The sequence below is a fragment of the Anastrepha obliqua genome, chromosome 5 (genome assembly GCF_027943255.1).
Source record: "Anastrepha obliqua isolate idAnaObli1 chromosome 5, idAnaObli1_1.0, whole genome shotgun sequence".
NCBI classification, from domain to species: Eukaryota; Metazoa; Arthropoda; class Insecta; order Diptera; family Tephritidae; genus Anastrepha; species Anastrepha obliqua.
In genome coordinates, this window is record NC_072896.1 from 82922763 (window position 1) to 82947965 (window position 25203).

The 25203-nt window shown below is 35.9% G+C and overlaps 1 protein-coding gene across 4 annotated transcripts in view; it reads left to right on the forward strand.

Moving 5' to 3' along the window:
- The window catches only part of LOC129248306 (protein drumstick), a 62819-nt gene extending 38052 nt beyond the window's left edge, over positions 1–24767 (forward strand). For all 4 annotated transcript variants that reach the window (XM_054887802.1, XM_054887800.1, XM_054887803.1 and 1 more), the window contains exons 2-4: positions 12930–14381; positions 22177–22768; positions 23194–24767. In XM_054887802.1, coding sequence (XP_054743777.1) covers positions 14161–14381; positions 22177–22201 — 246 coding nt within the window. In that variant the 5' untranslated portion in view covers positions 12930–14160 and the 3' untranslated portion in view covers positions 22202–22768; positions 23194–24767. The remainder of the gene's footprint in view (positions 1–12929; positions 14382–22176; positions 22769–23193) is intronic.
- The last annotated feature ends 436 nt before the right edge of the window (positions 24768–25203 follow it).

Consider the following 25203-nt stretch of genomic DNA (forward strand, 5'->3'; position numbering starts at 1 on the left):
AGTTTCGGCCAAGCGCTTTGTAGACCCTGCAGTTATGTAGTCAGAGGCCACCTTCTAGGGGTCTATTGGTTTCCACGTTTACGCTCAAGTCAATCGCAGTGTATAGTTCATTTAGAGGAATGCTTGTGCCCCCTACCACTCGCTGGAGGCCAAGCTCAGCGCCTTTCCTTGCACGCTCCACAAATTGACTTATTTCACTCTAATTTCTAATGTAATTCTACAACTACTGTAGTCGATATTCTCCATACTCCCCAGTTTATGCCGCCCAATATGCTCACTTATATTTATGTGTATGCACATACATACATACATATGTTAGTCGCTTAATTCATGCCTGCGTACACCTGTAATTTGAGCGGCTCACGTGCAACCTACGCATTAATTCAACAAAAAAAAGGGTGAAAAGAAGAAGAAACCACTGCACTGCCACTTAAGTTTAATATATAAAAAATAGTCACTAAAGTGCCGCGCGGCTGCCATAAAATAAAAAAAAAGTAATAATAATATATATGTGGATGTAGTAGTCAAATAACCAAAGTAGAGGGAGTAGCCATAAACAATAAACATCTCAAACAAATGAAATGGAAATATGAAATGCAAAGAAGCATAAAATTATATGAGCGAGCCTACATATAAGTGTGTGCAACACGTATGCATGTGTGTATGTATGCAAGTATGCTTGGCTGAAACTATGGAGCTGAAGTGGACTTTAATAGGAGGGCGCCCGGTCGGTAATAAGTTGCATGATTAACGGCGACAAAATGCCAATGTGACGCCACATTGTGTACACAAAATAATGAATGGCATGGTTGGAGCCACTTAAACGGCTGCCACCACACTAAAACATGCACACATACATACATACATTTATACGTAAACGTGAATGAGTGTTCCTCAAGAATCACAGCGTTTTCTCGTTAGCGCGGGTGCGTGTCGCTTGGCGTTTATGCGCGCCCAAGCAGACCTTGGTCAGCGCTGGCCCAAAGCTAAGCCAAGTGAAGTCAAAGTCGATTTTATTTTGTGGACATTAATATTATAATAACAATAAGCGACACAGCGCCAGAGGTCATTTTTGTTTTGAAAAGGTTTTGTGATGCGACACGCAGCGGAGTGAGGCGGGTTGAGCGGTGTAAGCTATTTTAGCTGCTGCTACACACGTAAGCTCTTGCACGTTACATATTTCCTAATATACATACATACATACATGCATACATAGGCACATACATACATACATAGATACATTAATACATACACACATACAAACATACACATGCCCATAGATACATGCTCACGTACTTCATATACCCCAATGCCATAGTTTGGCCATTGTGTTGACACTGGCGTCTCTACTGGCGCTCCACGGTGTTGTCGAGTTGGGGCAATGGCGTTGGCGTTGGCGTTGCTGGTGTTTTCGTGTATATTCGTATGTAATGTGGGAGCGCTGGGATTTTCGTGCTTTATATTCTTGGCTTTACTCTACTGCTTTTTTGTTAAGGTCTGCATGCGCCATTTTTTGTTTTTATTTGTTGTTTGCCTGCTTTGTGGCTGCTGATTTTCGGGAAGCGCGCCCCGCTGTGGTCTAAAAACAACGTCACTTTTTCCATTCAATGTGAAAAAATAAAACAAACCATAAGAGTAACAGCTACAGCAGCAGCAATTTAAGCGCAAAGTCAGCGGCTCCAACAGCTAAAGGCAGTCAACGCGCTTTACGCCCAGCTGTGCGAGGCTTATAAATTCGTTGAAGTCACATTGGACGCGCTCCTTCAGCACCAAGTGTCACTGTGTTGCACCTTTTGGACTTTTGTGTGAATTTTGTTTGTTTGTGCGATCGTCATATGATTTTCATTTATTTCATTTCTTTCCTCACATTTTGCTCTTATTTGTAGCTGGCGACTGGCGCTCAAGCGCTAAAAGAAGCTTAATCCACTCATTTGGCTGTGGCAGATTTGCTTGCGCCGCTTTTATTTCCATCATTTTATTATATGACATGTCTTATACCTTTATAAGTGGATATTTTTATATGAGTATTTCATTTCATATCATATCATTTAAGACAATGGCATTCAATGCCGCATTCAGCGGTATCCAGCAGCGTGGCGACTAAATAAAATCAAGTAAAGACAAAGAATGTCTGACTACTGCTGGCTCGATTGCAATTTATGAGCGGTACGCTGTGGCGCTCTGGTGCTGTGGTGCTGTGGTGCTGTGGCGTTGCGGTGTTTGTGGTAGCAGCAGCCGTGGTAATGGCGGTGGCAACGGCAGTGACTGCTGCTGATGGCACGGTTACCGTTAATATTAACTAACATTACGCCGCCGCCACCGCTGCCGCGCTTACCATTCCTCAGGGGGGTTATTGATTGTTGCGGGGTAGCGCGCATTTCGATTCGCATATGCAGCGTTGCAAATAAGTTGTGGCGACATCGATGCTGGAATGCGGGAGCCACAACAGCTAAGCGCTTATGCTGAAGGACATTTAAAAATTACATTTAACGCCCTCGCGCATGAAACAAAATTTACACACAGACACATTCATGCATATGTATGAAAAAAAAACGTATGCACGTATGTCATATATACATACGTACACCCTGATGCTTAGCAACTTTTAAAGCGCAAAACAGGCAGTTAATAATTATAGTTCCATTAAACGGTACGGGTAAATATTATTGACTTAACGAATCAGCGTTTTGGATAGATGTTTTATGCGCAGCAGGTGTGAATCCAAGTATCTTAAAAAAGGGGGGGTCAGTATGGAAGCTTTATAGTACCATTAACATGAAATTATTATTTCTAAAAAAATATTTATGCATATTTGCGCTCTAACGGTTGGATTGTTTATTTTCTAACTTTGTCTTAACTTTGTTAAATTTTTTTTGAAATTGTTTTTTTTTCATGTCAGTAAAACTCTCAGAAATATTTTCTTGGATAGTGTACTATACAATTTTCACCCTCGCCTCATTTGAGGTGGTGCTTTTTGCCTGTTTCTGTAAATGCGTGTAAAACGGAAACGAAAAAGAATTTTTTATTTTAATTTTGAGTATTTTATTTTCTGAGCTATTGTTAAAAAAATAATAAAAATTTTTTGACCATACGAGATTCGTTCAAAAATTTGTCAGCCTTCAAAAACTGGTCTTCCAAAAAGAAGTATATCACTCGCGATACGGATTCCGGGACTGACAGGTGTCTGAAATCAAACAGAAAAGAGTGCTTGTTCAGTATTAATGTCGTTATCGACCTTAAAAAAAATTGACAAAATGGTGGTCTTTCAAAGATTAAAACCCGTTTTTAGATACTTTTTCTACTTTAAAGGTCGAGAAAAATACTACAATTTTTTTCCGAATGATCGCTTGATCCTTTTTTTTTACTTAACGGTCGAGAAAAATACTAAAATTTGTTTCCCGAATGATCGTGGTTCACATTATAACGACATCAATTCTACGTCATTTAAATTTTCGGTTGAGTAGAACCGGCTATATCAGTGTCCATTTCCCAAGTGAAAACCATTTTTTGAAAGCTGACAACTTTTTGAACGAAACTCGTAGGGCCAAATTTAACAATAGACCAAAAAAATAAAATATGGGAAACAAAAAAATCTTTTTTCGTTTCCTTTTTACAAGCTTTTAAAGGAACACATAAAAACACTATTTCAAATGAGGCGAGGGCTTAAAGGCGTTTTTGCTGCATATGCAGTATCTAGACGAATTCATAAAAAGAAACTTTGCTAGAGCAACTACATTACAAGTATTTGGAGTTTGGAATTGGTTGGTTTGAATGCCAAAAGTTCAATGAGAGTATAAACAAACAAACTGGATAGCAACAAAGAAGCAGGACACTTTGACATTTAACTCTTTTGCGTCATTCGATGGAGTGATCCGCGAACAAAAACTCTCTCTTATCACCAAGAACACAATAGAAGAAATATACCGATCTGGCTGGAACATATTATATATATATATACCATATATCTATAATATAATTGGCGCGTAAACCCTTTTTGGGTGTTTGGCCGAGCTTCTCCTCTTATTTGTGGTGTGCGCCCTGATGTTGTTCCACAAATGGAGGGACCTACAGTTTCAAGCCGACTCCGAACGAACATGTGTTGTTGTTTTTGTAGCAGCACGCTAAAGCCTGTCAGTGCCGGTCGTCGCCCTATAGATCATCTAAAGGTAGCCCCAGTAAACTTGCTGTTTCGACAGGTTAGGTGCAGAGGGAGAGGGGTGTTAGATGAGCGGGATTGATGGGACATGTGAAAAGGTGGTTAGCTCTTCATCTGCTGTGGGGGGTGGTTGGACTCCGATTACTGCATTCGCTTGTCGGGAGCTTAAGAAGGTGGTAAATGTCTCCCAATGAATATCGTTAAGTGTTTGTCTAAACACGGTCGGGTCCAGCAGTTGTCGGTTTGTTTTGTTCTGGATCTCGTCAGAGTAGTTGAATAGATGCCTCCTGAGGTGCCTGGGAGACAGCTCTGCTTCAAGCAGGTGTCTTTTTGGGTGAGACCTTCCATAGTACCCCTGTAGAAACTGTTTGCTGAGTAGTCTGTTGCCCTCCTTTACATGAAGCATCTGTTCCTCATTATGCAGGTGTTGTAGGGCGGCATCCCGGCGTTGTTCGAATTGTAGTGTTTTGCATGTCTGTCGCTTTGACTACTGCGTATCACTTGTTCCAGCCGACCAGGCAGGCGCAGCGTAATTTAGCCGGCCAAATGCTTTAAATGTTGTCAGCAACATTTCTTTGCCTTTGTCTCAGGTACTGCTGCACCGCGAGCTGAGGACCTTGTTGCGGCTTTGGACTTTAGTAGCAATTGTGTGCGGTTGTGTGCGCAGAGAAGGAGAGCAAACTATCGAAGGTGATCTGATGTATGTGTAGCTTATAATTTCTAAATGTTTTGCGAAAATTTCAAGGAAATCCGATCAAAACTTACGGAGATTTATGACTTTAACCGAAATACTAAAAAAGGGTTTTCCAATAAGAGGTGTTATTCCCGTAAAAGATCAATGGTTTCATTGCTTGTGTGGCACGTAGCGCCGTCTCGTTGAGAATAAACGTTGTCCAGATCAATACCATCCAATTCCGGCCATAAAAAATAGTTAATCATCTCTCGATAGCGCAATCCATTCACCGTAACTGTTGCTCCAGCTTCATTTTCGAAAAAGTAAGGACCAATGACTCCGCCGGACCCTAAATCGCACTAAATAGTCAGACTTTGAGGATAGAGAGGCTTTTCAACAATAACTCTTGGATTTTCTGAGCCCCAGATCCGACAATTTTGCTTGTTGACGAAGCCACCGAGGTGGAAATGGGCCTCAACACTCAAGATGATTTTTCGATGGAATTTCGGATTATTTTCATGCATTTCAACGACACAATCAGCAAAGACACGACGTTGTTGATGATCGGCCGGCTTGAGTTCTTGTGTTAACTGGACCTTATAAGCCTTAAGACCCAAATCTTAATGCAAAATACGGTGTAATGACGTTTGTGGAATGCCTAATTCCAAAGAAAGACGAGGAATGCACAAACCTGGGTTTTCTTCAACACTCTCGGCTACAACAGCAAGATTTTCGGCTGTTTTTGAGCGACGTGCACGGGTTTTATTCTTCACATCACTAACTTGTCCCAACAGCTCGCATTTTTCCACCAATTTTTGTTTGTATTGCGCTTCGACAAGGTGCTTCACGATGACCCAAAAATGTTTGAGTTTTACGAACCATTTCTGCCAAATTTTCACCATTTTTATAGTGAATTTTAATAATTTCAATGCGTTGTTTAAGCGTGTATCGTTCCATTTTTACTAATGGCGTAGTTTCTACTTGTCAAATATCAAAAAATTACAGCTTCATAAGTGACATCTACCGAAATAGCGGGCTATTCAAAATAACACCTGTTCTTGGAAAACCCTTTACTTACATAATTGGCGCTTATATCATTTGTTGGATGTTAAGCCGAGCCCCTTCGTTGCACGTTTTTCTGTTTTTCCACAAGTGGAAATCAGTCACATCCCAACGGAAGAGAGTTTTTTATGAGGAGTTTTTTCATGGCAGAAGTACACTTGGAAGTTTACCATTGCCTGCTGAGGGACGATCACTATATGAAAAAACTTTTTCTAATATATCATTTTGAAGCTTTCTGTATGGCAAGTCTTGTTGAAAAAAAATGTCGTAGATATTTAGCTGACTAATTTTTGGAGACGAAAATTAAAAAAAAAATTTAAAAAAAACCCAAAAATTCAAAAAGTAAACAAAACTCGATAGTGCTCGCCATTCACCGTAAAGGTCATTTTCAAGTTTCGTTTACCACACATTCGGTTAAGGTGACCGCTTTTAGGGAATGGTTAAACAGAAAGATAAAATAATGTTTAAAATTAATTTGAAGTTCATGTAAGTAAAATTAAACAAAACAAATACAAACAAAAAATCTTAATCGTTATACCGACAATTTCTGCTGCGAGATTTAAGATGCCTACACACCTGATCTGCCCCAGGTCCATAGTTTATTTGTTACAACTATGCGAAATTCGTCAATCTGCCTCAGGGGATTCCAAAGGGTTGATTCTATAGAAACATCTGCTTCGCTAAAATCAATTACCAGTCTTACTTGAACATTTCATGCGCTATTCCATTCTCTTTAATATTGCACTGTGCGGTAAACCAGTGGCAGAGTAAAAGTTTATGAAATATGAAATTTCCTGAAACACGCGAATTCATTATTTGGGATTTCGATTACCTTCAAAAGAGTCTGATTGTCACAAACATGATCTAAGTTCACTTTGTTATTTCCCAGCCTCGTGCTTGGTTTTTTTTTTTTTTGTAAAAGTATTTACTCGTATATTTGTTTCTGTGTGTATCTTTATGACCTTGTTGCAAATGACTAGACAGTTAGCCTTGCAAATAATGACTAATAGCAATTTTCGGCTGGGCAAGATAATTCCGTTACTTGTGTAGCATGCAATATTTATAACTTGTATGCGGTAAGCGAGTGAAAAGTACGTGAAAGGGCTTCCGCAAGTGACGCATCACTAGACCAGCAGTGCTGAGTGTTATGCAGATTTTTGAAGTTGCTACCGGTTAATAAACCACAAGACTAACTAGCGGATAAATACACATCCATACATACACACATACACGTATACACATGCACTTGTTTAATACTACAGGCGAAAATGAAAGCAGTATTGAGTCATTGTGGCTGGTGAGCAGCGAAAATTTATGATTTATCCAATTTTATTGTATCTGGCTGCTGTTTTTTCATTATTTATGCATTTTTTAGAAACATGTAAATGTGAGTTTCTCACAGCTTATTTTCATATCGGCGACACAAATCTACTTCTGCGGTTTATTGATTTTAAATGGCATAACTTGAAAATTTGACTGTGAACTCTTTCTGGGGGTTTTCTGTTTTTGTTTTACTCATGCATAGATTTATTGCTTTGATAGCTGCTATGCTACAGCTGCTGTGCCAGCATAAATTTCTTCAAAGCGGATTTTTTTTAGATTTGGTATTTTACAGCTTTTTTAATTAATCCTGATACAAAGATTGACTATTACGAAGTACCATAAGAACATTGTTGGAGTTGGTGGAACGATCATTGACGAAATTGAAAATAATTTAAGAGTTAGACGGTGATTGATTACGAAATGCTTACTTATTAAAATTATATTTGCAAAGATTAATATAAAAAATATATAAAAAAATTTAAAATAAAAAAAGTAAAAAAAAAAAAATAAAAAATTTACTATATTTGCGGCCAGCTGTCTTCTACTTTTCTTTAAAATTCATATATTTCTTCTTTTCATATGTAGAGTTGGTAAATCAACCATTAAAGCGTCGGTGGATACTCAGGTCATAAAACCTGAAAAAAAGATTTACACTTACATATAATATATTGGGTGTATTTTTAAGCGCTTGAGAACTTAAGGGGACAGATAACTGTAAACGGCCATATTTTCCCTGATTTTCATTAAAATTATTTAAAATGAAGAAGTTAATATATTTTTTTCAAAATTGGCATTCAGTTTATTTATACATTAAAATAATAAGTTTTTTTTTTATTTTAATCATTTAAATTGGCGGATATACACTCAATTCTTCCAGGAAAGTCGCAGCGGGGCTTCCCGAATAAAATGCTTAAAAAAAAAATGAATTTTGGAGAGAATCTTCCTACTATTTTTGCTTAAAAAAAATTCGTGTACGCCAATTCGAAAAATATATAATAGTTTTGAGGAAAACGCGAAAAAGTCGGCAACGTAACTATACCTTTCCCAGCGCTCGAACGCAAAGAATAGAGTTATTGTGACGGTTGACGATCTATAATATAAATTATAGATAATATAAATTATAGATATAAATTTCGCAATTTTCCAGGTATCTGCCCCCTTAATATGATAATACTAAACTGAAATATTATTGGAATGAATTTTTTTTTAATATAATCTGGTAGATAATTTCATGCCATTTTCGGAATCTGATATCCGGCATACATATACGCGCCGCAGCTACGAGCTAATTGGTCTATTCGATCAGTCTAATTTTTGACTACTTTTTCCCATGGTGAATAAAATGGCTTGAATATTGCAATAAATCGATCGCCAAGCGCGCTGCATGCCAAATTTCGCCGTCTTGCTAGAAACAAATGACTAATTTTTGGAAACGAAACTTAAAAAAAAACTCAAAAATTCGAAACGAAATTTCAAAAGGAAAATTAACAAAAAAAAAATTAAAGAAAAAAATAAAAAATTTAAAGCAAAAATTCAAAAAGAAAACAAAAACTCGATGGCGCTCGTCATTCACCGTAATGGCAGTTCCTTCGCCATTACGAAAGAAATAAGAACCGATGATGCCGCCAGCGTGTAAACCAGACCTAAAATGGACGCAGTGCTCTATGAACTTTGCGAACAGATTCTTTTTTTCAAACAAAATTTGCACAATTTGAAGCGTTAAATGATCCATGATGACTTGATGAACAGAAAACCTTACTGAACAGAAATGTCAACACAGTTTGCCATTCTCAGCAAACTATCAAGCCATAGTAATCGATATCGAGAGCTTTTATGCAGCTAAAAAAACACCCGATATACAATATATATATAATATATTTAAATATTTAATTGGGGTGTATACCCTTCCTTTGCCGGCTAGCAGTCTAATCAACCAACCTGTCAGAAATCAAAACAGATTAACGAAACCAACGCAAGGCTGAGTCTTGTCGAGGCCCGAGAGGAGTGAACAAGGGGGAAAAAATTCCCCTTTCGTATCGTATTGATTTTTTCCGTAAATGGAAATTTGTCGCAGATATTTTTTCATGGCAGAAGTGTAGTTGGAAGTTTGCCATTGGCTGCTGAGGGCCGACTGCTATTAGAAAACCGATTTTCTATCACTTTAGAGTTGCGCGCACCACTTAATCGGCTAAGTAGGTCGCATTTAGGCAATAGTAAAAAAAAATGTTTAAAATTATTTTCAAGTTTTATATAAGGAACACTACACAAAACAAAAACAAACGAAAAATGTTCTTTTTAAAAAACTACAACAACAAAAAATATTTAACTTCATATCAAATGACGAATTCAAATTAAATTTTAATATTAATTTTTCCTAAATTCTTTCAAACTAAATTATTTATACCAGGTTTATAGATCCCAAAAAAAATTTAATTTAAAAACCAGTTGGAAAATAAAATAATATTGAGTGCCTATGTCCTATAAAAATATTCTACTTTGTAGATGATTGAAGATTCTCAACATCATCAGCGTTTTGAAATTTTAGACTTGAAATAAATGAAATAAACGAAATCATATGTAGCATCACAGTTCTGGGTAAACCATTGCTTCCGTTACAATTCGCCTCCACATCACTCGGCCATCGGCTTTTCGTTTAATATCAGATATGCCCACAGCTCCAAAGTCGCCTTCAATGTCACACGTGGAATCGCTTTCTCGACCGGACACTTCTTCTGTCGCTTTGTGGATTTGTGTCGAAGATTTTTTTTCTCAACGAAAAAAGGTCTTAAATTCTCTCAATGAGTTTGAGTGCCTATTTCTTCTATAGAATATTAAATTTTTGAAGAAGAAAAAATTAGCAGAAGATTAGAAGAAAATATCGGAATTGTTAGTCTGCCCACTAGTGTGTAATATGTATACAAGGTGGCGCAAAATTAGTCACCCTATCGGAAGATTTATAATTTATAATCGTTTATATATATGTACAATATAATTTTATTATTTAGATTTTATTTTATAATTTTTGCGACATTTATGAGCTACACAGCTGCAGTATACAAACAGACAAGCAATGGAGCGCTTAAAGTCAATATAAAGATTTCCTTTACTCAAAATCATTTTTGGTTTTTTGTTAAAAAAGTTATTCAAAAAGAAATAAGATGATTAATTTTGCACCATCTTGTTTAGCTTTACATATGCAGTGTGCTCTCTCCTACTCTCTACCGGACACATCTCTCAAGCGGACACCTCCCATAAGCGGACATTTTTTTCAGTGCATATCACAAATCTTTGAGATTTTTTTTAATTTTTTCTCTCTGTCCCATAATACGTTAACCCTCCCGTGACATATTATTAACTTTGTTTACACTTTTCTCTTAAGCGGACACATTTTTCAGTCCCTTAGGTGTCCGTTTAAGAGAGAGTACACTAAAAAAAGTAAAATCACACATCTTAGCGAAATGAGATTTTTATGCTGTTATTGGTTCCAAATCATCAGCTACGTACAACATTTTTCGAAGGTTCATCAAAACTTTAACCTTTTTAACCAGAATTTTTAGAATTTTTCTGCAGTTGTATAGTCCATCGTTTTTAGTATTGCAAAGTGCAACTTCTAAGTGACTATAAAACACCGTTAATCTTTGCAGTTTGTTGTCGGTGCTAGGCTTTTTTTACCGTGGTATCACAATGGATCAGCAGCAGTGCAAGTACGTTGGTTTATAGACCGACTGCCTTTTCTGCCTGTCTCTGCTTTTTTCCGTATAAAAAAATTCTACTTTATATAGAAAAAAATTCTCAACATTCGTATGGAAAAAACAAGACGCAAAAAAAAAATTTTTTCAAAAACCAATGCGACTTTTGAGCTACATCAAATTTATGCTTTGCTGTGCTCCTTAAATGGGCTATTAAACTGCATGTAAGGAGTTTTCTTTAAAAAAATTGAACATTTTAATTTTTGTGGGTTTTGTACAAATTTTTGAATTTGAGTTTCTTTTTATAAGGCTTTTGTTATAGAATTAAGTATTTCTTTTATTAGGAAATTAACGAAATTTAGCATGAAAATACTTTTATGAACATTTTTTCTGATTTGTGTAAAAAGTTTTGCATTTCGTTTTATAAAGAGTTCTTTGAAAATTGCCATGAAAACATTGAAAATTTTTTTGCAAAAGTTTTGAATTTCGTTTAATGCTAAAATTTTCTATAAAAAAGTTAAAGAATCTTATGCAAATTTTTTACAATTTTTATGATTTGTATACAAAGTTTCGCATTTCGTTTTATAAGAAGTTCTTCAAAAATGTCTATTAAAAAATTGAACATTTTTATGAAATTTTTGTGATTTTGCAAAAAAGTTTAGAATGTCGTCTTGTAAGGTTTTGTTATACAATGAACTATTTTTTTCATCAAAAATGAATGAAAAAAATTTAGCATGACAAATATTTCGAAAAAGATAAAGATACTCAATTTTAATCGATCTTCATTGACTACTCGTTGGATAAGACCCTCAGGAAAACTAAGCTAAGCTCGCTCAGAAGTGCCCTCACTGATTTTGAAAGATCCTCGTCAATGATCGTTTGCTCTTGTTGCATAAATTCTGCACATTGGACAGTGTCAGTGTCCCCCGTGTTTTTTGCATTTTGCAACAGATTCTGCTTCCGATTCACGGCGAACCTTATGAACGAATGAAAGGGCGCACTTAACCCACCGCTGGGCATCCGGATCTGGCCAGAAAAGTCTGACTTTCTCGAATTTTACGAATCTTTGGCCGTAAATTTAACATATTTCGGTTATAGCTAAGGACTTTAGCTTCCATGTAGCTTCCTAAAATTTAATTTTCTATCGATTAATGAAAATAACTTTAAAAAAAGGATCCTCGAACAGGACGAAAAAAGGCCAGACCAGGGTGCCCAATCGGTGGTTTTAAAAAAGGTGTGCCCAATCGGGGGTTTTAAAAAAGATTTCTAAAACGGTGTGATTTGCACATACAGCTGCATACATAACTGCCAGTCTATCCGATTCTTGAGTTGCGTTGTAATACTCCATGCCTTATCAGAAAAAGAGTAAAAAAGAAAATAATCGTTTTGGGAAGTTAAAGCCACATATGACTTCATTTCTAGTTACAGCCACATATACCATACACTAAGCATGCCCCCAAATTTCGTATGCACCCTGTATTTATATTTTATGGTGTGTCGACTTGTGGATTTTTAGACTTTTATCGGGGTTTTGCTCATTGCGTGATGCACCACTACATTTACAAAACGAAAATTATTATTTATGCGTGTTGAGCAATAAAATTACCACTAAAATTTGCATTCAAAAAATAATGTAATCGAATTTCGTAATTTTAAAAATGTTTCCTTCAAAATATTACATAAAATACTGACAATCGTTTTGAGCGTTTCCTTGTTGCAGCGATTATTTGAAATGCTTTATAGCTGTACACATAAATTCCTACACACATACATACATACATTTTAAATTTGTATATTTAAAGTGCATCTATTTACAGTCCGCTGGACTTTCATATCGCCTTCAATTTTGATTTGCACAGCTATCAACTGTCGTTTTTCTTCTGCTTTAACTTTTTTACAGTCAACCAGAAGGCGTTGCTAATTTCTTTGTTGTTCCATTTTTATTGATAGCTGAGTTTAATATCTACCATTTTTTTTAGTATTTTTCCATATTCGTTTACTTTATTGTGTTTTCTTTTCTTTGTAGATTTCCGTCATAAAGGAATCAGCCCACCAACGCTAACCAATACGCCTACATATACACACGCACACACGCAGACACACACAGCACCAACAGTCACCACATTTCTGTGTGTGGTTGCAAACGCCAGCATTTTATGTAGCTAATACAACAACAAAGTCAACAAATTGTTAAACAACGATAGCGAAGGTGAAAGAGTAGAAAGAGTGAAAAAGGGGGAAAACAAATAGAAAAACAAAAACAAACAGAAACAGAAAAACATTAATAATAACGCGACAACAAATATTAACGACAACGTTCCTCATAAAAAGTAGCAACAAAAATAGTGTAAGCGACTACTACAACAGTAATAGCAGAGAAGAAAAAATCCCCAACAACAACAAAAGCAAGTACACATTCGTACGCGTATATAGTGGCTGGAAAAGAAATAAAGTGTCAAAGCGAAGCGATTTAAATCACTTCGCCACCACCACATACCCATACACACACACACACTTACACAACAGCTTCGTGGAAAAACGTACCCCAGCCCACCCCCAGCAGGGTAGCAGTAAACGTGCGCCGACAGCTATACACCGTTATCGCCCGCAATTGCACCACGTAGCCAGTACCAATACGCGCACAACAACAGCAGCAGCAGCCGCAGCGACCACAGCACTAACACCAACAACATTTCGCTTACTCTCCATTCACTGTTGTTGCCCACATTGCATTGAAGCAGAAGTGTAGCCACCTTAGCTGTGCGCGCTACGCCATCAGTAGTAAATAAACGAGCGCACCGATAACTAATACGCTCGTAATTTACGCGCTCTAAGAAGGCAACACGCCGCGCGCGCTTGTCAATTGATTTGTTAGTTCAAGCGTCGCGCATAACACGCCGCACATCGCGCATCGTCCAGAAGTGCTAAACTTTGCGAATGAGATATTGAGCCGCCTGCTTTCGAAAGTCAGCGCCTGCCCAACGACTACATTAATTTTTTTTGAATTATTGCGCTTTGACTTAAGAGCACAGCGCAACGCAGCAGCAGCAGCAAAATAATTACAATTTCATTGGGGAGCGTGAGCGTGAAACCCACTGAAGCAGCTAGTAAACGGAGACAGACGTGCAAAATACGCATACAGAGGCACATTGCCACAAATACAAGTGCATACAAATATATAATAATTTTGACGCGCAGTCACCACCACTAGCAGCAGCAACAGCAGCAGCCGCAGCAAAGCCAAAAGCAACGACAAAATGTTCGCCGTAATGAGAATCGAAAACGATGACTGCCGGTCGGATTTCCGCCGCAAGATGCGTCCAAAGTGTGAGTTCATTTGCAAGTATTGCCAGCGGCGTTTCACAAAGCCTTACAATTTGATGATACACGAACGCACCCACAAATCGCCCGAGATAACGTACTCCTGCGAGGTTTGCGGCAAATATTTCAAGCAACGCGACAACCTGCGTCAACACAGGTGAGTGAATATCAAAAACAAAATAATCTATATTATATATATTTGTATGTATGTATGTATGTTTTGTACATACATGCAAAACTTAATTTTGCATGAACTTGAATATTTTTATCAAAATTAGAAAAACTCAACGAAAAATTTGTACTCAAAAAATTATTTTATTTAAAATTTAAGTATAAAAATGTATGGAGCAAAAAATCAATAAGCAAAAGTTTCGTACAAAAATGCAAACAAAAGTACAAAATACATTAAAACTTATTTCATTTAAATACTCGGTTGGAAATTTATCGGTACAGTAATGCAATTTTGAAACCTTTTTTATCAGTTCGTTTAAGCAGCAAAGCAAAAATTCGCAAGGCAAAAAATTGGCCGCCAAAATAGTCTCCTAAATATTTGCACAGCATTGCACCACCAAACTTCCAATACAAACCTGCCAGCTTTTGCTTATCGTCAGATAAGTGCAAAATTTATGAGGATTAGGAAAAGTGCAGGCGGAAATTTTACTCGTACGCGCGAAGAAGCTTACCAAATAAATTAAACAAGTGCCAAACTGCGTCTACTTTCCAGTGAGAAAATAAATAGCGCAATTTTATTAATAGTACGTGAAAGGGTTTTAGATTTGTGATATAAAGTCGTGAATTTCATAAAATAAATTGAGAAACGCAGTTTAAAACCCAGAAAATATAAAACAAGGGTAGCTAATTTGGACTACCGGTTATTCACGCCAGCCTAATTCCCACGTCCGTTCGAAAAAGCTGCCTCAGTTCGCATGTAGCGTTCAATAAGTGAGGATATTTGTGTTATTGATTTTTGTGAAATTAGTGAAATTGTCGTTGTTTATTACATATTTCTAAGGCTACCGCCGAAGCCGAATGCGTTGGTGCGTGACTACCATTCGAGAGTGTGTGGGTTCAAATCTCCTTGCAAGAGCATCAAACAATAAAGAAGTTTTTTCTAATAGCGGTCGTCCCTTGGCAGGCAATGGTAAGCCTACGAGTGTATTTTTGCATGAAAAATCTTCTCATGAAAACCATTTGCCATTTGGAGTCGGCTTAGAATTGTGGAACAACATTAATTATTTATTTATTTTTTATTTCATTATTTCTAATTAAAATAGTTTTTTCGCTCAGCTGTGATGAGGGCAACATACAACAATTCTTGAATTATTAGTAAGAAATGCTTAAGTTAGAAAATAAAAGTGTTTTTAGTAAAGAGTCAAACTACGTCAAGTGGGCCCCGAATTTTCCATTAAATTCCCGATTTTAAAATCAAATGCATTTTTGGATAGGGAATTTGACACATAATAATTGCTGTGAATATTTTTTTTTTATTTTAATTTTTGTTTATGTTATTAACAATTGAATTTTTTTGCACGATATTTTTGTAAAATCAATATCTCAGAAACTACAATTGATAATTTGATGATATTTATTTCGGTTACCGAAAAATGTTTACTCTACCGATTTAACGTTCAAAGACTGTGTATTTGTTGAAACAATAAATTTTAACAATAATTTTTATGAAAAATCGCAATTATTTTTGCGTTCTTCACGTTCTAAATGGACAATATTACAGTCAGATTAAGCGCACAATGCTCACCTTTAACAATCTGTAAAAAAAACTTTGTTCATCCAATCCGTTCTGAAGATATCGAATTTTTTGTCAGTCGAGGCACTACGCACGAAAACGAACTTGCATGAATTTTATCATTTGTATTTTTTTTCTCACGTAAAGCAGTCTTTATATTCTCTACAAATGCTGAATTGAATTTTTTTTTCCTTGTTGAATATTTACTCTCGTGGTATTTTTTTTTTCGTTGATGATTTCTACTATTATCTCTTTGACATTCATATCACTTAATTTTGAAAAACGTCGTTTTTTTATTGGCGGTTCACCAAGTTCCTGTAAAATATTGTTCACCTTTTCTAATTTTAGGTTATTCTGGTTTTCAAAATTAGCTTCACTAACCGAACATTCTTCTGCATCAGAAGAAACTTCAGACTCATCGTTTTCTGTTCCTTGGTCAACACTAGAAAAAATTAATCAAAATTTTCTGTCACAAATTTTGAGAACTTATTGACTTTATTTGCCTAAATAATAACTATTCAATGCACAATATATGTATATAAATATCAAGATTATACCCCCTGTGGACTTGGACGTATATACGCTGCACTTTCAGTAACACTTCCATCTCTATGTATCTTTATACGACATGATTTGCAAATGTATTTACCGATATATTGTTTGAATTTTACATCCCTGTGAGCGGTTATTTGGAATAAATTATGACGTACGCAATTATGACCTTTTTCCCCCAACGGATTGCAACACTCATCAGGTCGAACCATTTTCGTAAAAAATATATAATAATTTTTTTCTAACCTCAAAGCATAGACAACATACTAGGAATCACAGCACACTGACACTAGAAGTTGTGGCGACTGTACGACTCTGCAAAGCCATGTTCATGCAAGTTCGTTTTCGTGCGTAGTGCCTCGACTGACAAAAAATTCGATATCTTCAGAACGGATTGGATGAACAAAGTTTTTTTTACAGATTGTTAAAGGTGAGCATTGTGCGCTTAATCTGACTGTAATATTGTCCATTTAGAGCGTGAAGAACGCAAAAATAATTGCGATTTTTCATAAAAATTATTGTTAAAATTTATTGTTTCAACAAATACACAGTCTTTGAACGTTAAATCGGTAGAGTAAACATTTTTCGGTAACCGAAATAAATTTCATCAAATTATCAATTGTAGTTTCTGAGATATTGATTTTACAAAAATATCATGCAAAAAAATTCAATTGTTAATAACATAAACAAAAATTGAAATAAAATAAAAATATTCACAGCAATTATTATGTGACAAATTCCCTATCCAAAAATGCATTTGATTTTAAAATCGGGAATTTAATGGAAAATTCGGGGCCCACTTGACGTGGTTTGACTCTAAATTAAATGACTGATTAGCTTTATAACCTGGATAAAACACTTCCCAGAATATATTCAGAAAACTCAAAATGCAAGTTGATTTCTCCATAGTGATATTATCGCCTTGAAAGTACTCCGCACCAACTGCGACCCGCTTATGCCAGCGTTTGCTCCAGCTCTCGAAACATTTTTGGAATTCTATTTTCTGTACATCCACCACAGCTGTCTTCGATTTATCCATTGCTTCCTTTGTCACCTCACTGATGATTAATTTGGGGTTATTGATTAATTTTTATTTCACTTTATTGCTGTTTTCATCAGTTTTCGATGCCGACGGCCAGCGACGTTTGTCATCCTCAATGGACTCCAAGCTATTCAGCTCTTCTGAAGCATTCATGCCACTCGTAAACGGCAGTTTTCTTTGGAGTGTCTTTACTGCAACAGTTCCCCAACATTTCTAAGATTTTCGCGCGTTGCCGTGATGATGCCTGAGTATCGAAAAAAATATCAAAAACGCATTTAGACTCAAATTGGACATTCTCGCTTTCTGTGCTTGCTAATGACACTTTCACGCACCGCTAACTTTTTTTGCAGGTCTGAGAGGATAACTCAAGGCGTTTCTATCCAAGGTGTTGACATTCGAGCAACTAAAACCTTTCTTAGATTTGTTATGTAAACCAAAAGAGAGTAGAAGAATGGAATGAATGACAAATACGCGTAGATAAAATTAGTTTGTCGTGCATTCACAACACAACAACAACTTTCCGTCATTCCGTTTTACTGGCATTCTTAATTAGTCCTTTTGCATCACCGCTCGCAATGCGCGATGTACTCAAAATACCTTCACTTTTGCTCTTTTTTGCAATGAAAAGAAATGCAACAGAGTTACCGAAATTATTAATTTTCCTCAAACTTTAACAAAAAAACATTTTATTACGGATTATTTCGTTCTTGGTGATAAGAGAGAGTTTTTGTTCGCGGATTATTCCGTAATGGTAAAAAAGGGTTAAAGGCGAATTGAAGAAGAAAAAATCAGCTACGCTAATCACATCACCTTCTATAGATATGCCTAGATACATATCCATAACCAGGTCTCATCTGGTCCATCTCTAGTGACCACTTCACTCACGTAATCCGTGCGATCACTCTGAATGTGAGGCAATTAACTACTCGTTGCAGCAGTTGAGTTACATATTTCACAACGCCACTAAGAATCTACTTTCGAAAGTTAGGCATAAAATACACTTCAACCTTCAACTTAGGAAATGTCCCTCTTTGCAAATGCGATGTTGCCAGTTTTCAAGTTTTAACTAAAATCGCCGAACAAAAATGCTACACCTCATTTTTGGACAATTGTTCGCTCTGATCGTTAAATTTTGAGAAACCTCATCGACAACATTTCACTTGTACGAGTATTTGATACTATGTATATGTGTGTCTGTATGTGTATTCATAGCATTCACCTTAATGACATTTGAATAGTAGTAGTAAAACGACGCTATTCGCTAAGTAGGAATACTCAACCACTTCAACAACAACAACAACATGATTGACGTACGACGTCATTTGCAAAAATAAATAAATCTTCATTTTGCTCCACCTTCTATAAATAGGAGCCGACCTTCCATAAATGATGCGACTTCATGATTAAAAAAATAAGATGAAAATTTTTTCTTGTACTAAGCAATGAAAAGGGTGCTTTAGGGCCTTGGAGTGCCTTGCTTGAGGAGTGCCAGACTGGCACTTCAACCATTTCACCTAAGCAATAAAATACAGTGAAACCTCTCTTGCGCGTACACTCACAGTCAGTTGGCTGTTGCCTGCCCAAAAGAGGTGCCCACTCAAAAGAGGGTAACTTCTTCCGGTACATAAAATTTGATATAGAAAAAAATGTCCGTTCAAGGGAGGTGTGCGGCTAATATAAATAGCAGAGGTGTCCGTCAGAAAAGGTTACACTGTAATTGCCACCAGCATCTAATTAAGGCAAATATTCGTAACTTAAAATTTTAAAATTTTTGCTTATTGACTTTTTGGCCTACAATTGCAGTTGCTTGTATTTGTAAAAAAAATTTGCTTTTATAATAAATATAATGTATATACATATGTACATACATATATGTATGTATGTACGTGCATAGGTGCTATAGTTTACTTAGAACTTCTATTTAATTAAGAAAATATTTGTACATTTATATTTACTTATTTAATAAATTTAATATTATATATATATAAATCAGTTCTATTTTAATGGCTTGCATAAAATTTATTGCGGATTTTTTTGGATAAAAATATTTTCTTGCTCCTCTGGCAAGCTTAGTTAAGGTTATGTATCAGCAGAGAATGTTAAAGCATTAACATTCTCTGGTATCAGTTACTCACAGCTTATTTGATGCAGATACGTTTTCTTTTGTAAAATCTTCTATATTTCACAACAATTTGCGAAAGTGGGAAAACAGAGTATGCAGATATTTTATTTATTTTGTTTACTTCATTTCCTAACATAAAATACAAAAAAGTGTCTACTCATTTCATTGCAATGCAAAAAACACAAAAAACAAACTTACAGAGAGTCCCCGCCACAGCTTAAATGATGCAGTTAAGAAAGAGCAACTATTTGCTTCTAGTTTTTAAAATCTGAAGGTATTTAGTACTTCGTTGGATACCCTTTATTATCAATTATCGCTTGAACTCTACGTGGCATGGAGTCGATCAATTTTTTTCTGTATTCTGCACTAATTTGGTGGCACTCTTCAAAAGGCGATACTTTTTACAATCACATTTGTTATGTGTGCTTGATATATTTAGATGGTCACCTGGCTCGCAAATAGGCTACAAGTTTTTGTCAACAAATGATTAAAACGTTTGTTGCGGATTTGGTGGCACAGAACAATTAACGACAGAGAGCGTTGGACGAATAAGTAAGCAGGGCGAAATAAAACAGGGAGGAACATAAAAAAGTGGAGGTGAATTGGACATACTCTGTGAAAGGAACCCGCAGAAATATGCAGGCAAGCCAAAGACTCGATTGGATCCGCAATGCAGTAGAAAAAAGGGTGCCCTAGGCACACTTGGAAAAGTACTCACGAAGAAGAACTTAACGCTGCAGCGAAAATTTTCCAAAGAGTTCAAAGTCATAGCGAAGGATCGTGACCGTTGGAAGCGTTTTGTAAAGACCCTATATTCCATCAGGGATGTTAGGAATTAGGCGAGGCGCTCAAACTGCCAACTGCAATCTCTTACTTCTATTCCTTGTACCTACTTACGAAAGGTTTATTAAGGGCTATTCTGTCATTTAAATTTGTTACCCTCAGCACTCTTTGAACAGTTTCTGCGTGGCAAGTCTTATCTAAATCCGTTTTGGCCATTTCAGTTTCACTTTGGTGCGCCTGGATTTTTCTTCACTTCATTTCTTCTTCCTCGTCTCTACAATTTCTGTAGTATTCATTGAGAAATACTCCCAGCCTAAAACAGTGCCTACCTAACAGTCAATGATTGGTAACACAAGTCACGACCTTCGAGATTTTCTCTTTTCAGAGGTTAAGCAGTTCTCCTGATCTTTTCTTATCTATTTGCGGCCAGATTATCCACGAGCATTTTCTTTTCTCCTATGACCTATCGGCCTGGAGAAAATTATTTTTTATCCTTAATTTGCATGTTGCCATAGGAATTCCAATATTGCCTATGTTTTTCAGCCTTTTTGCCTGGCTCATCGGCCTTGCAATTTCCTTCAGTATCTCATTTAAGCTTCGGCGTGAGTTCTCTTATGTTTTCGTTTTTTTTGAAACTTAAAAACTTTGGCGGTATTTTAGTCTAGAGAAACCTGCCCTGTACATAATTGAAAAGTTACGATATACCTAACTTAAAGGGTCTAGAGCACGAAAGTTTCACTTATTTTCACAATTTTTTTTTTGCCATTAAAAATTAAAAAAAAAAAAACGATTTTGCAACTTTTCATATTTATTACTGCATCTATTGAGCATACAAAATTTTTTTTTTTTATATTGTAAAAACATTATTTATTATTATAAAAATGCCGCTTAAGATGACCCTCTCGTAAACTCGGAACCGGACGGCTTAGGTGAGTCTGCTATTCCTCTGAAACACAAAATTCCAGAAGATTCTTAATCAGAAAGAGTGCAGTTATGGTCGGAACTAGAAAAAATTGAAAAAATTAAAAATAGACAAAATGGCGCGCTTATGAAAAACAGTTCGTAAAATCGGGTCTTTTTCACTTGATTTTTAGTGTAAAAATAGGAAATAATTGAAATAAAATTATGATTCTACTTACGACAATAGCCATATATGTTGTGAACAGCATATTCAAATTTCAAATGATTCGGTTGAATTTTTTTCATCCTTGCCGTGCCGAAAAAAAGTCGTTTCGAGATTAATGAGTTCAAAGTTTGAGGTACAGGAGTACACGGACCGCCTTCTACCTAGTAAATGGGCTATAGAAGCCATGATATTGGGAGTTTCCGCATGAAAATTTCACAGTATATTCGTAAGATTCTGTAACTTCGAAATATAAAAAAACGATTTTTTTAATTACTAGACCACCGGGTCCCCTTAACCTTGTTTTTCAGTTTATATATCGTCGATATTAGAATAATAATTTTCAGAAATATTTATTGAAATTTATATCAGATCAAAAGAAATAACTATGTTTTTTCGCAAAATATTGCGAAATAAAAAAATACAAAAAAATCGTATCTGTATCAAATGAGGTGTGTGCGGCTGAATGTATGTATATAGTTACGGCTGCTTCTATTCTAATGCAAATTTTTTGTGTACAAAAATATTTTTCATAACTCTGCTAAATGTAACTCTTCGTGTTTTTTTCTATTTATTCTACTTGTAGATGTAGTCAATGTGTATGGCGATAAACAGCAAACGCCAGCTCCAATTTAAGCACTTCTCCTCTCATGCACTTAAATTAAAATAAAAATAAAAAAAAACAAAAAAAAAAACAACAAAAATAAATATTGCATAAATCAAGCAAAACGAATATATAAAAATGAAAATTGAAAGCACAAACGTTGCACGCACGCACGCACGCACGTACTCTTACCACTACAGTTACTTATATAAATATGCACACAAACGCACTTTGCACGCACCCATACCTATAAGGCAACAACTACAACTACAACAACAATAATTCCGCAATATGTTTAAATATGCAAGCAAAATGAAAAATTTATTCGGCAAACGCTTTAAGTGGCGAATGGCACGGAACTGCATTTGATCTCCCTGTGATGGCATTTGTATGGGCAATGGTGGTGAAAGGGGAAATTTGGTTAAAATGGTGAAAAGCAATTTGTTTTGGGTGTTTGGTTTATTGACAGGAGTTGCTGGAGAAGTGATGTTTTAAATGCATAGATAGAAATGAAAAAAAGGAAGCCTGTGTAAATATCTGCGCTGCAACCTTCTCGCATTTTCGGGCAGTGGTGGTGAGTGTTGATGAATCAACTGGTGTATTGCAATCACATTTCACATTACATGCACAATCCATTCAAATTTGCACATAGAAAATCACGCATTAAGCAAAGAAAAAAAAAATTATATGAAGCAAAAAATCGCACACTCACACACATACAACTTTATTTGCACTTTCGCAGCTGTATATACCATAATTACAAAAAAAAAAATAAAAAAAAAATCAGCACACAAATCATTTATTCGCATTCGGCCTCCTTCATTATGTACACAAAGTGGCGTACACAAGACGCAAGGACGCTTCGGATGCGCTCACAGAAAGAAATGCACGGAACTTTCCTCACTCACTTTCATCCGACACCCATTCACCTCCGGCAAAACAAGTCAAACGCAAATAATTAATGCAAAAATATTTCTGCTTGTCTATTTATTTTTATAGAAGTATGCACATGGATACTTGTGGACGCGTCTACTAAAACGACAAAACAAAAAAATACAAAAATTATTTTTAAAAGTTAAACGTAATAACCGACATCACAAAGCGCAAGCGCTTGAACTCATTAACCCACTGCTATGTATGTATGTGTGTAGGCACGTAACAATCAAGCACGCAGCATACTGCCGTTATACCGCAAACTTGCAATCATCATGATTCACGCGCACCCGTAAGACTTTCACAATTTATGGATTCTATTAAAAAAAAAAAGAAATAAGTAAAAATTTTGCCATGCCAAGCCAGAAAAAAGTGCAACTAAGCGCCGCCTTTTTGTGCTTTTCAATGCCAACGTGCAACGCATCTTGCCCACAATTCCGCAAAGATACAAAGAAGAAAGGGAGCAGCCATTCGAAACAGTTCAACGTGGAAAACAAAACATGCTGCCACAAACCGTCAACGCATGAGTCACACTTTGCAGCACATTTTTCAATTCATTGCATCACATACACACACACACACGCGTATGCAAATTCATAACAGCCTACCGCTTTCAGCGTGCAACGTCCAACGAAAGTGACCAACTGTGCCTTCAAGCAACAGCAGCAGCGGCAGCGGCAGCGCGCTTGTGCCGCAGTCATCTCAGCTGCCGAAGCATGCAAACCAGCTATGAAGTTCTTCAAGCACTCCAGAGCGAGGGTGTCGCAACGACACTTCTTCACAGGTGTTCCTGCAGCTATTTATATATTATTTTATTTTTATTTTTACTAAACTAAATTTATTAATTATTTTATTTTTTATTTAATTTTCTATCCTCACTTTTCAAGCTTTGTATGTACTTTTCTTCCTTTTCTTAAAAAAAAATTGCTTTGCTTGCCTATGTTTTTTTATATTTATTTACGCGTTTGTGTATTTATTGTTTTTTTGTTTTACCTAATTTTCAAAATTTATTATTAATCTAATCAAGTATTGTATTTTAAAGATTTTTATCGCCTTAAGTTCTTAATTTTGAATTGAAAAAATGAAAATTACAAAAAATGTGCACTACTCCAGTAATTATATACATTTACATAGTTACATACATACATACTATTGATGTGTATCAAGTATTCATATGTATTTAGGCATTTGCTTGGACTTTCCTACTGGCCTTTCTCCGCGCGTTCCACGATTCTTTTGAATTGTCTTCAGGTTTAAGACTTATCTCGTGGAAATTACGAGTATTATAGAAACGAAATATAAAATATATTGACTAATACATACATACAAAAAATAAGTTAAATAAAAAAAATCAAAAAACAAAAAATAAGTAAATAAATAAATTGAAAGGCAAATGAGTTGATGAGAAACGTGAACGCAAATGCTTACGTATTGCAATAAGATTGTACTTGTTTTGCGTACTTTAAATTTTTATTTGACTTTATTATTTATACTATTATGACACATATGTATGTATGTTTTATTGTATTACCTATTACGTGGGCATACCAGCAACATACATGCAATGAAAAATTTTATTATATACGAGTAATGTTTTGAAATAATTGATAATTAAGCACCAACTGTCAATTGAATGAATTCCTTAACTAAATATAATTAATGAATAATAAACTTATATTAAATAAAAATATAAATAAATTGATGTTTTATTCAAAAACTGGGCGAATATTAGCACAACGTGCATAGCAAGGGCTAAGGCCATTTATCTTCTGGTCCTGCTGTGATGATGATGAGTCTATGCAACACTTAATCACCAAATGTGAGACATTAGGCCACAGGAGACATAGAACCCTGGACGCGTACCTACTAGAGGAGGAAAACCTACAATTACTCCCTCCTAAGGTGCCGGTTCGATTCCTCGGTATACTAAATAATGATAATTAAGTTATTAGGGGCGCACAATAGATCAATCTGGTCGCAGTGCATGAAGGCCTTAGCCTAACCCATGCACCATGACCATTACCATTATTTATCTTCTGCCTACACCAGCGAAATTCAGACATATTTAAAAATTTC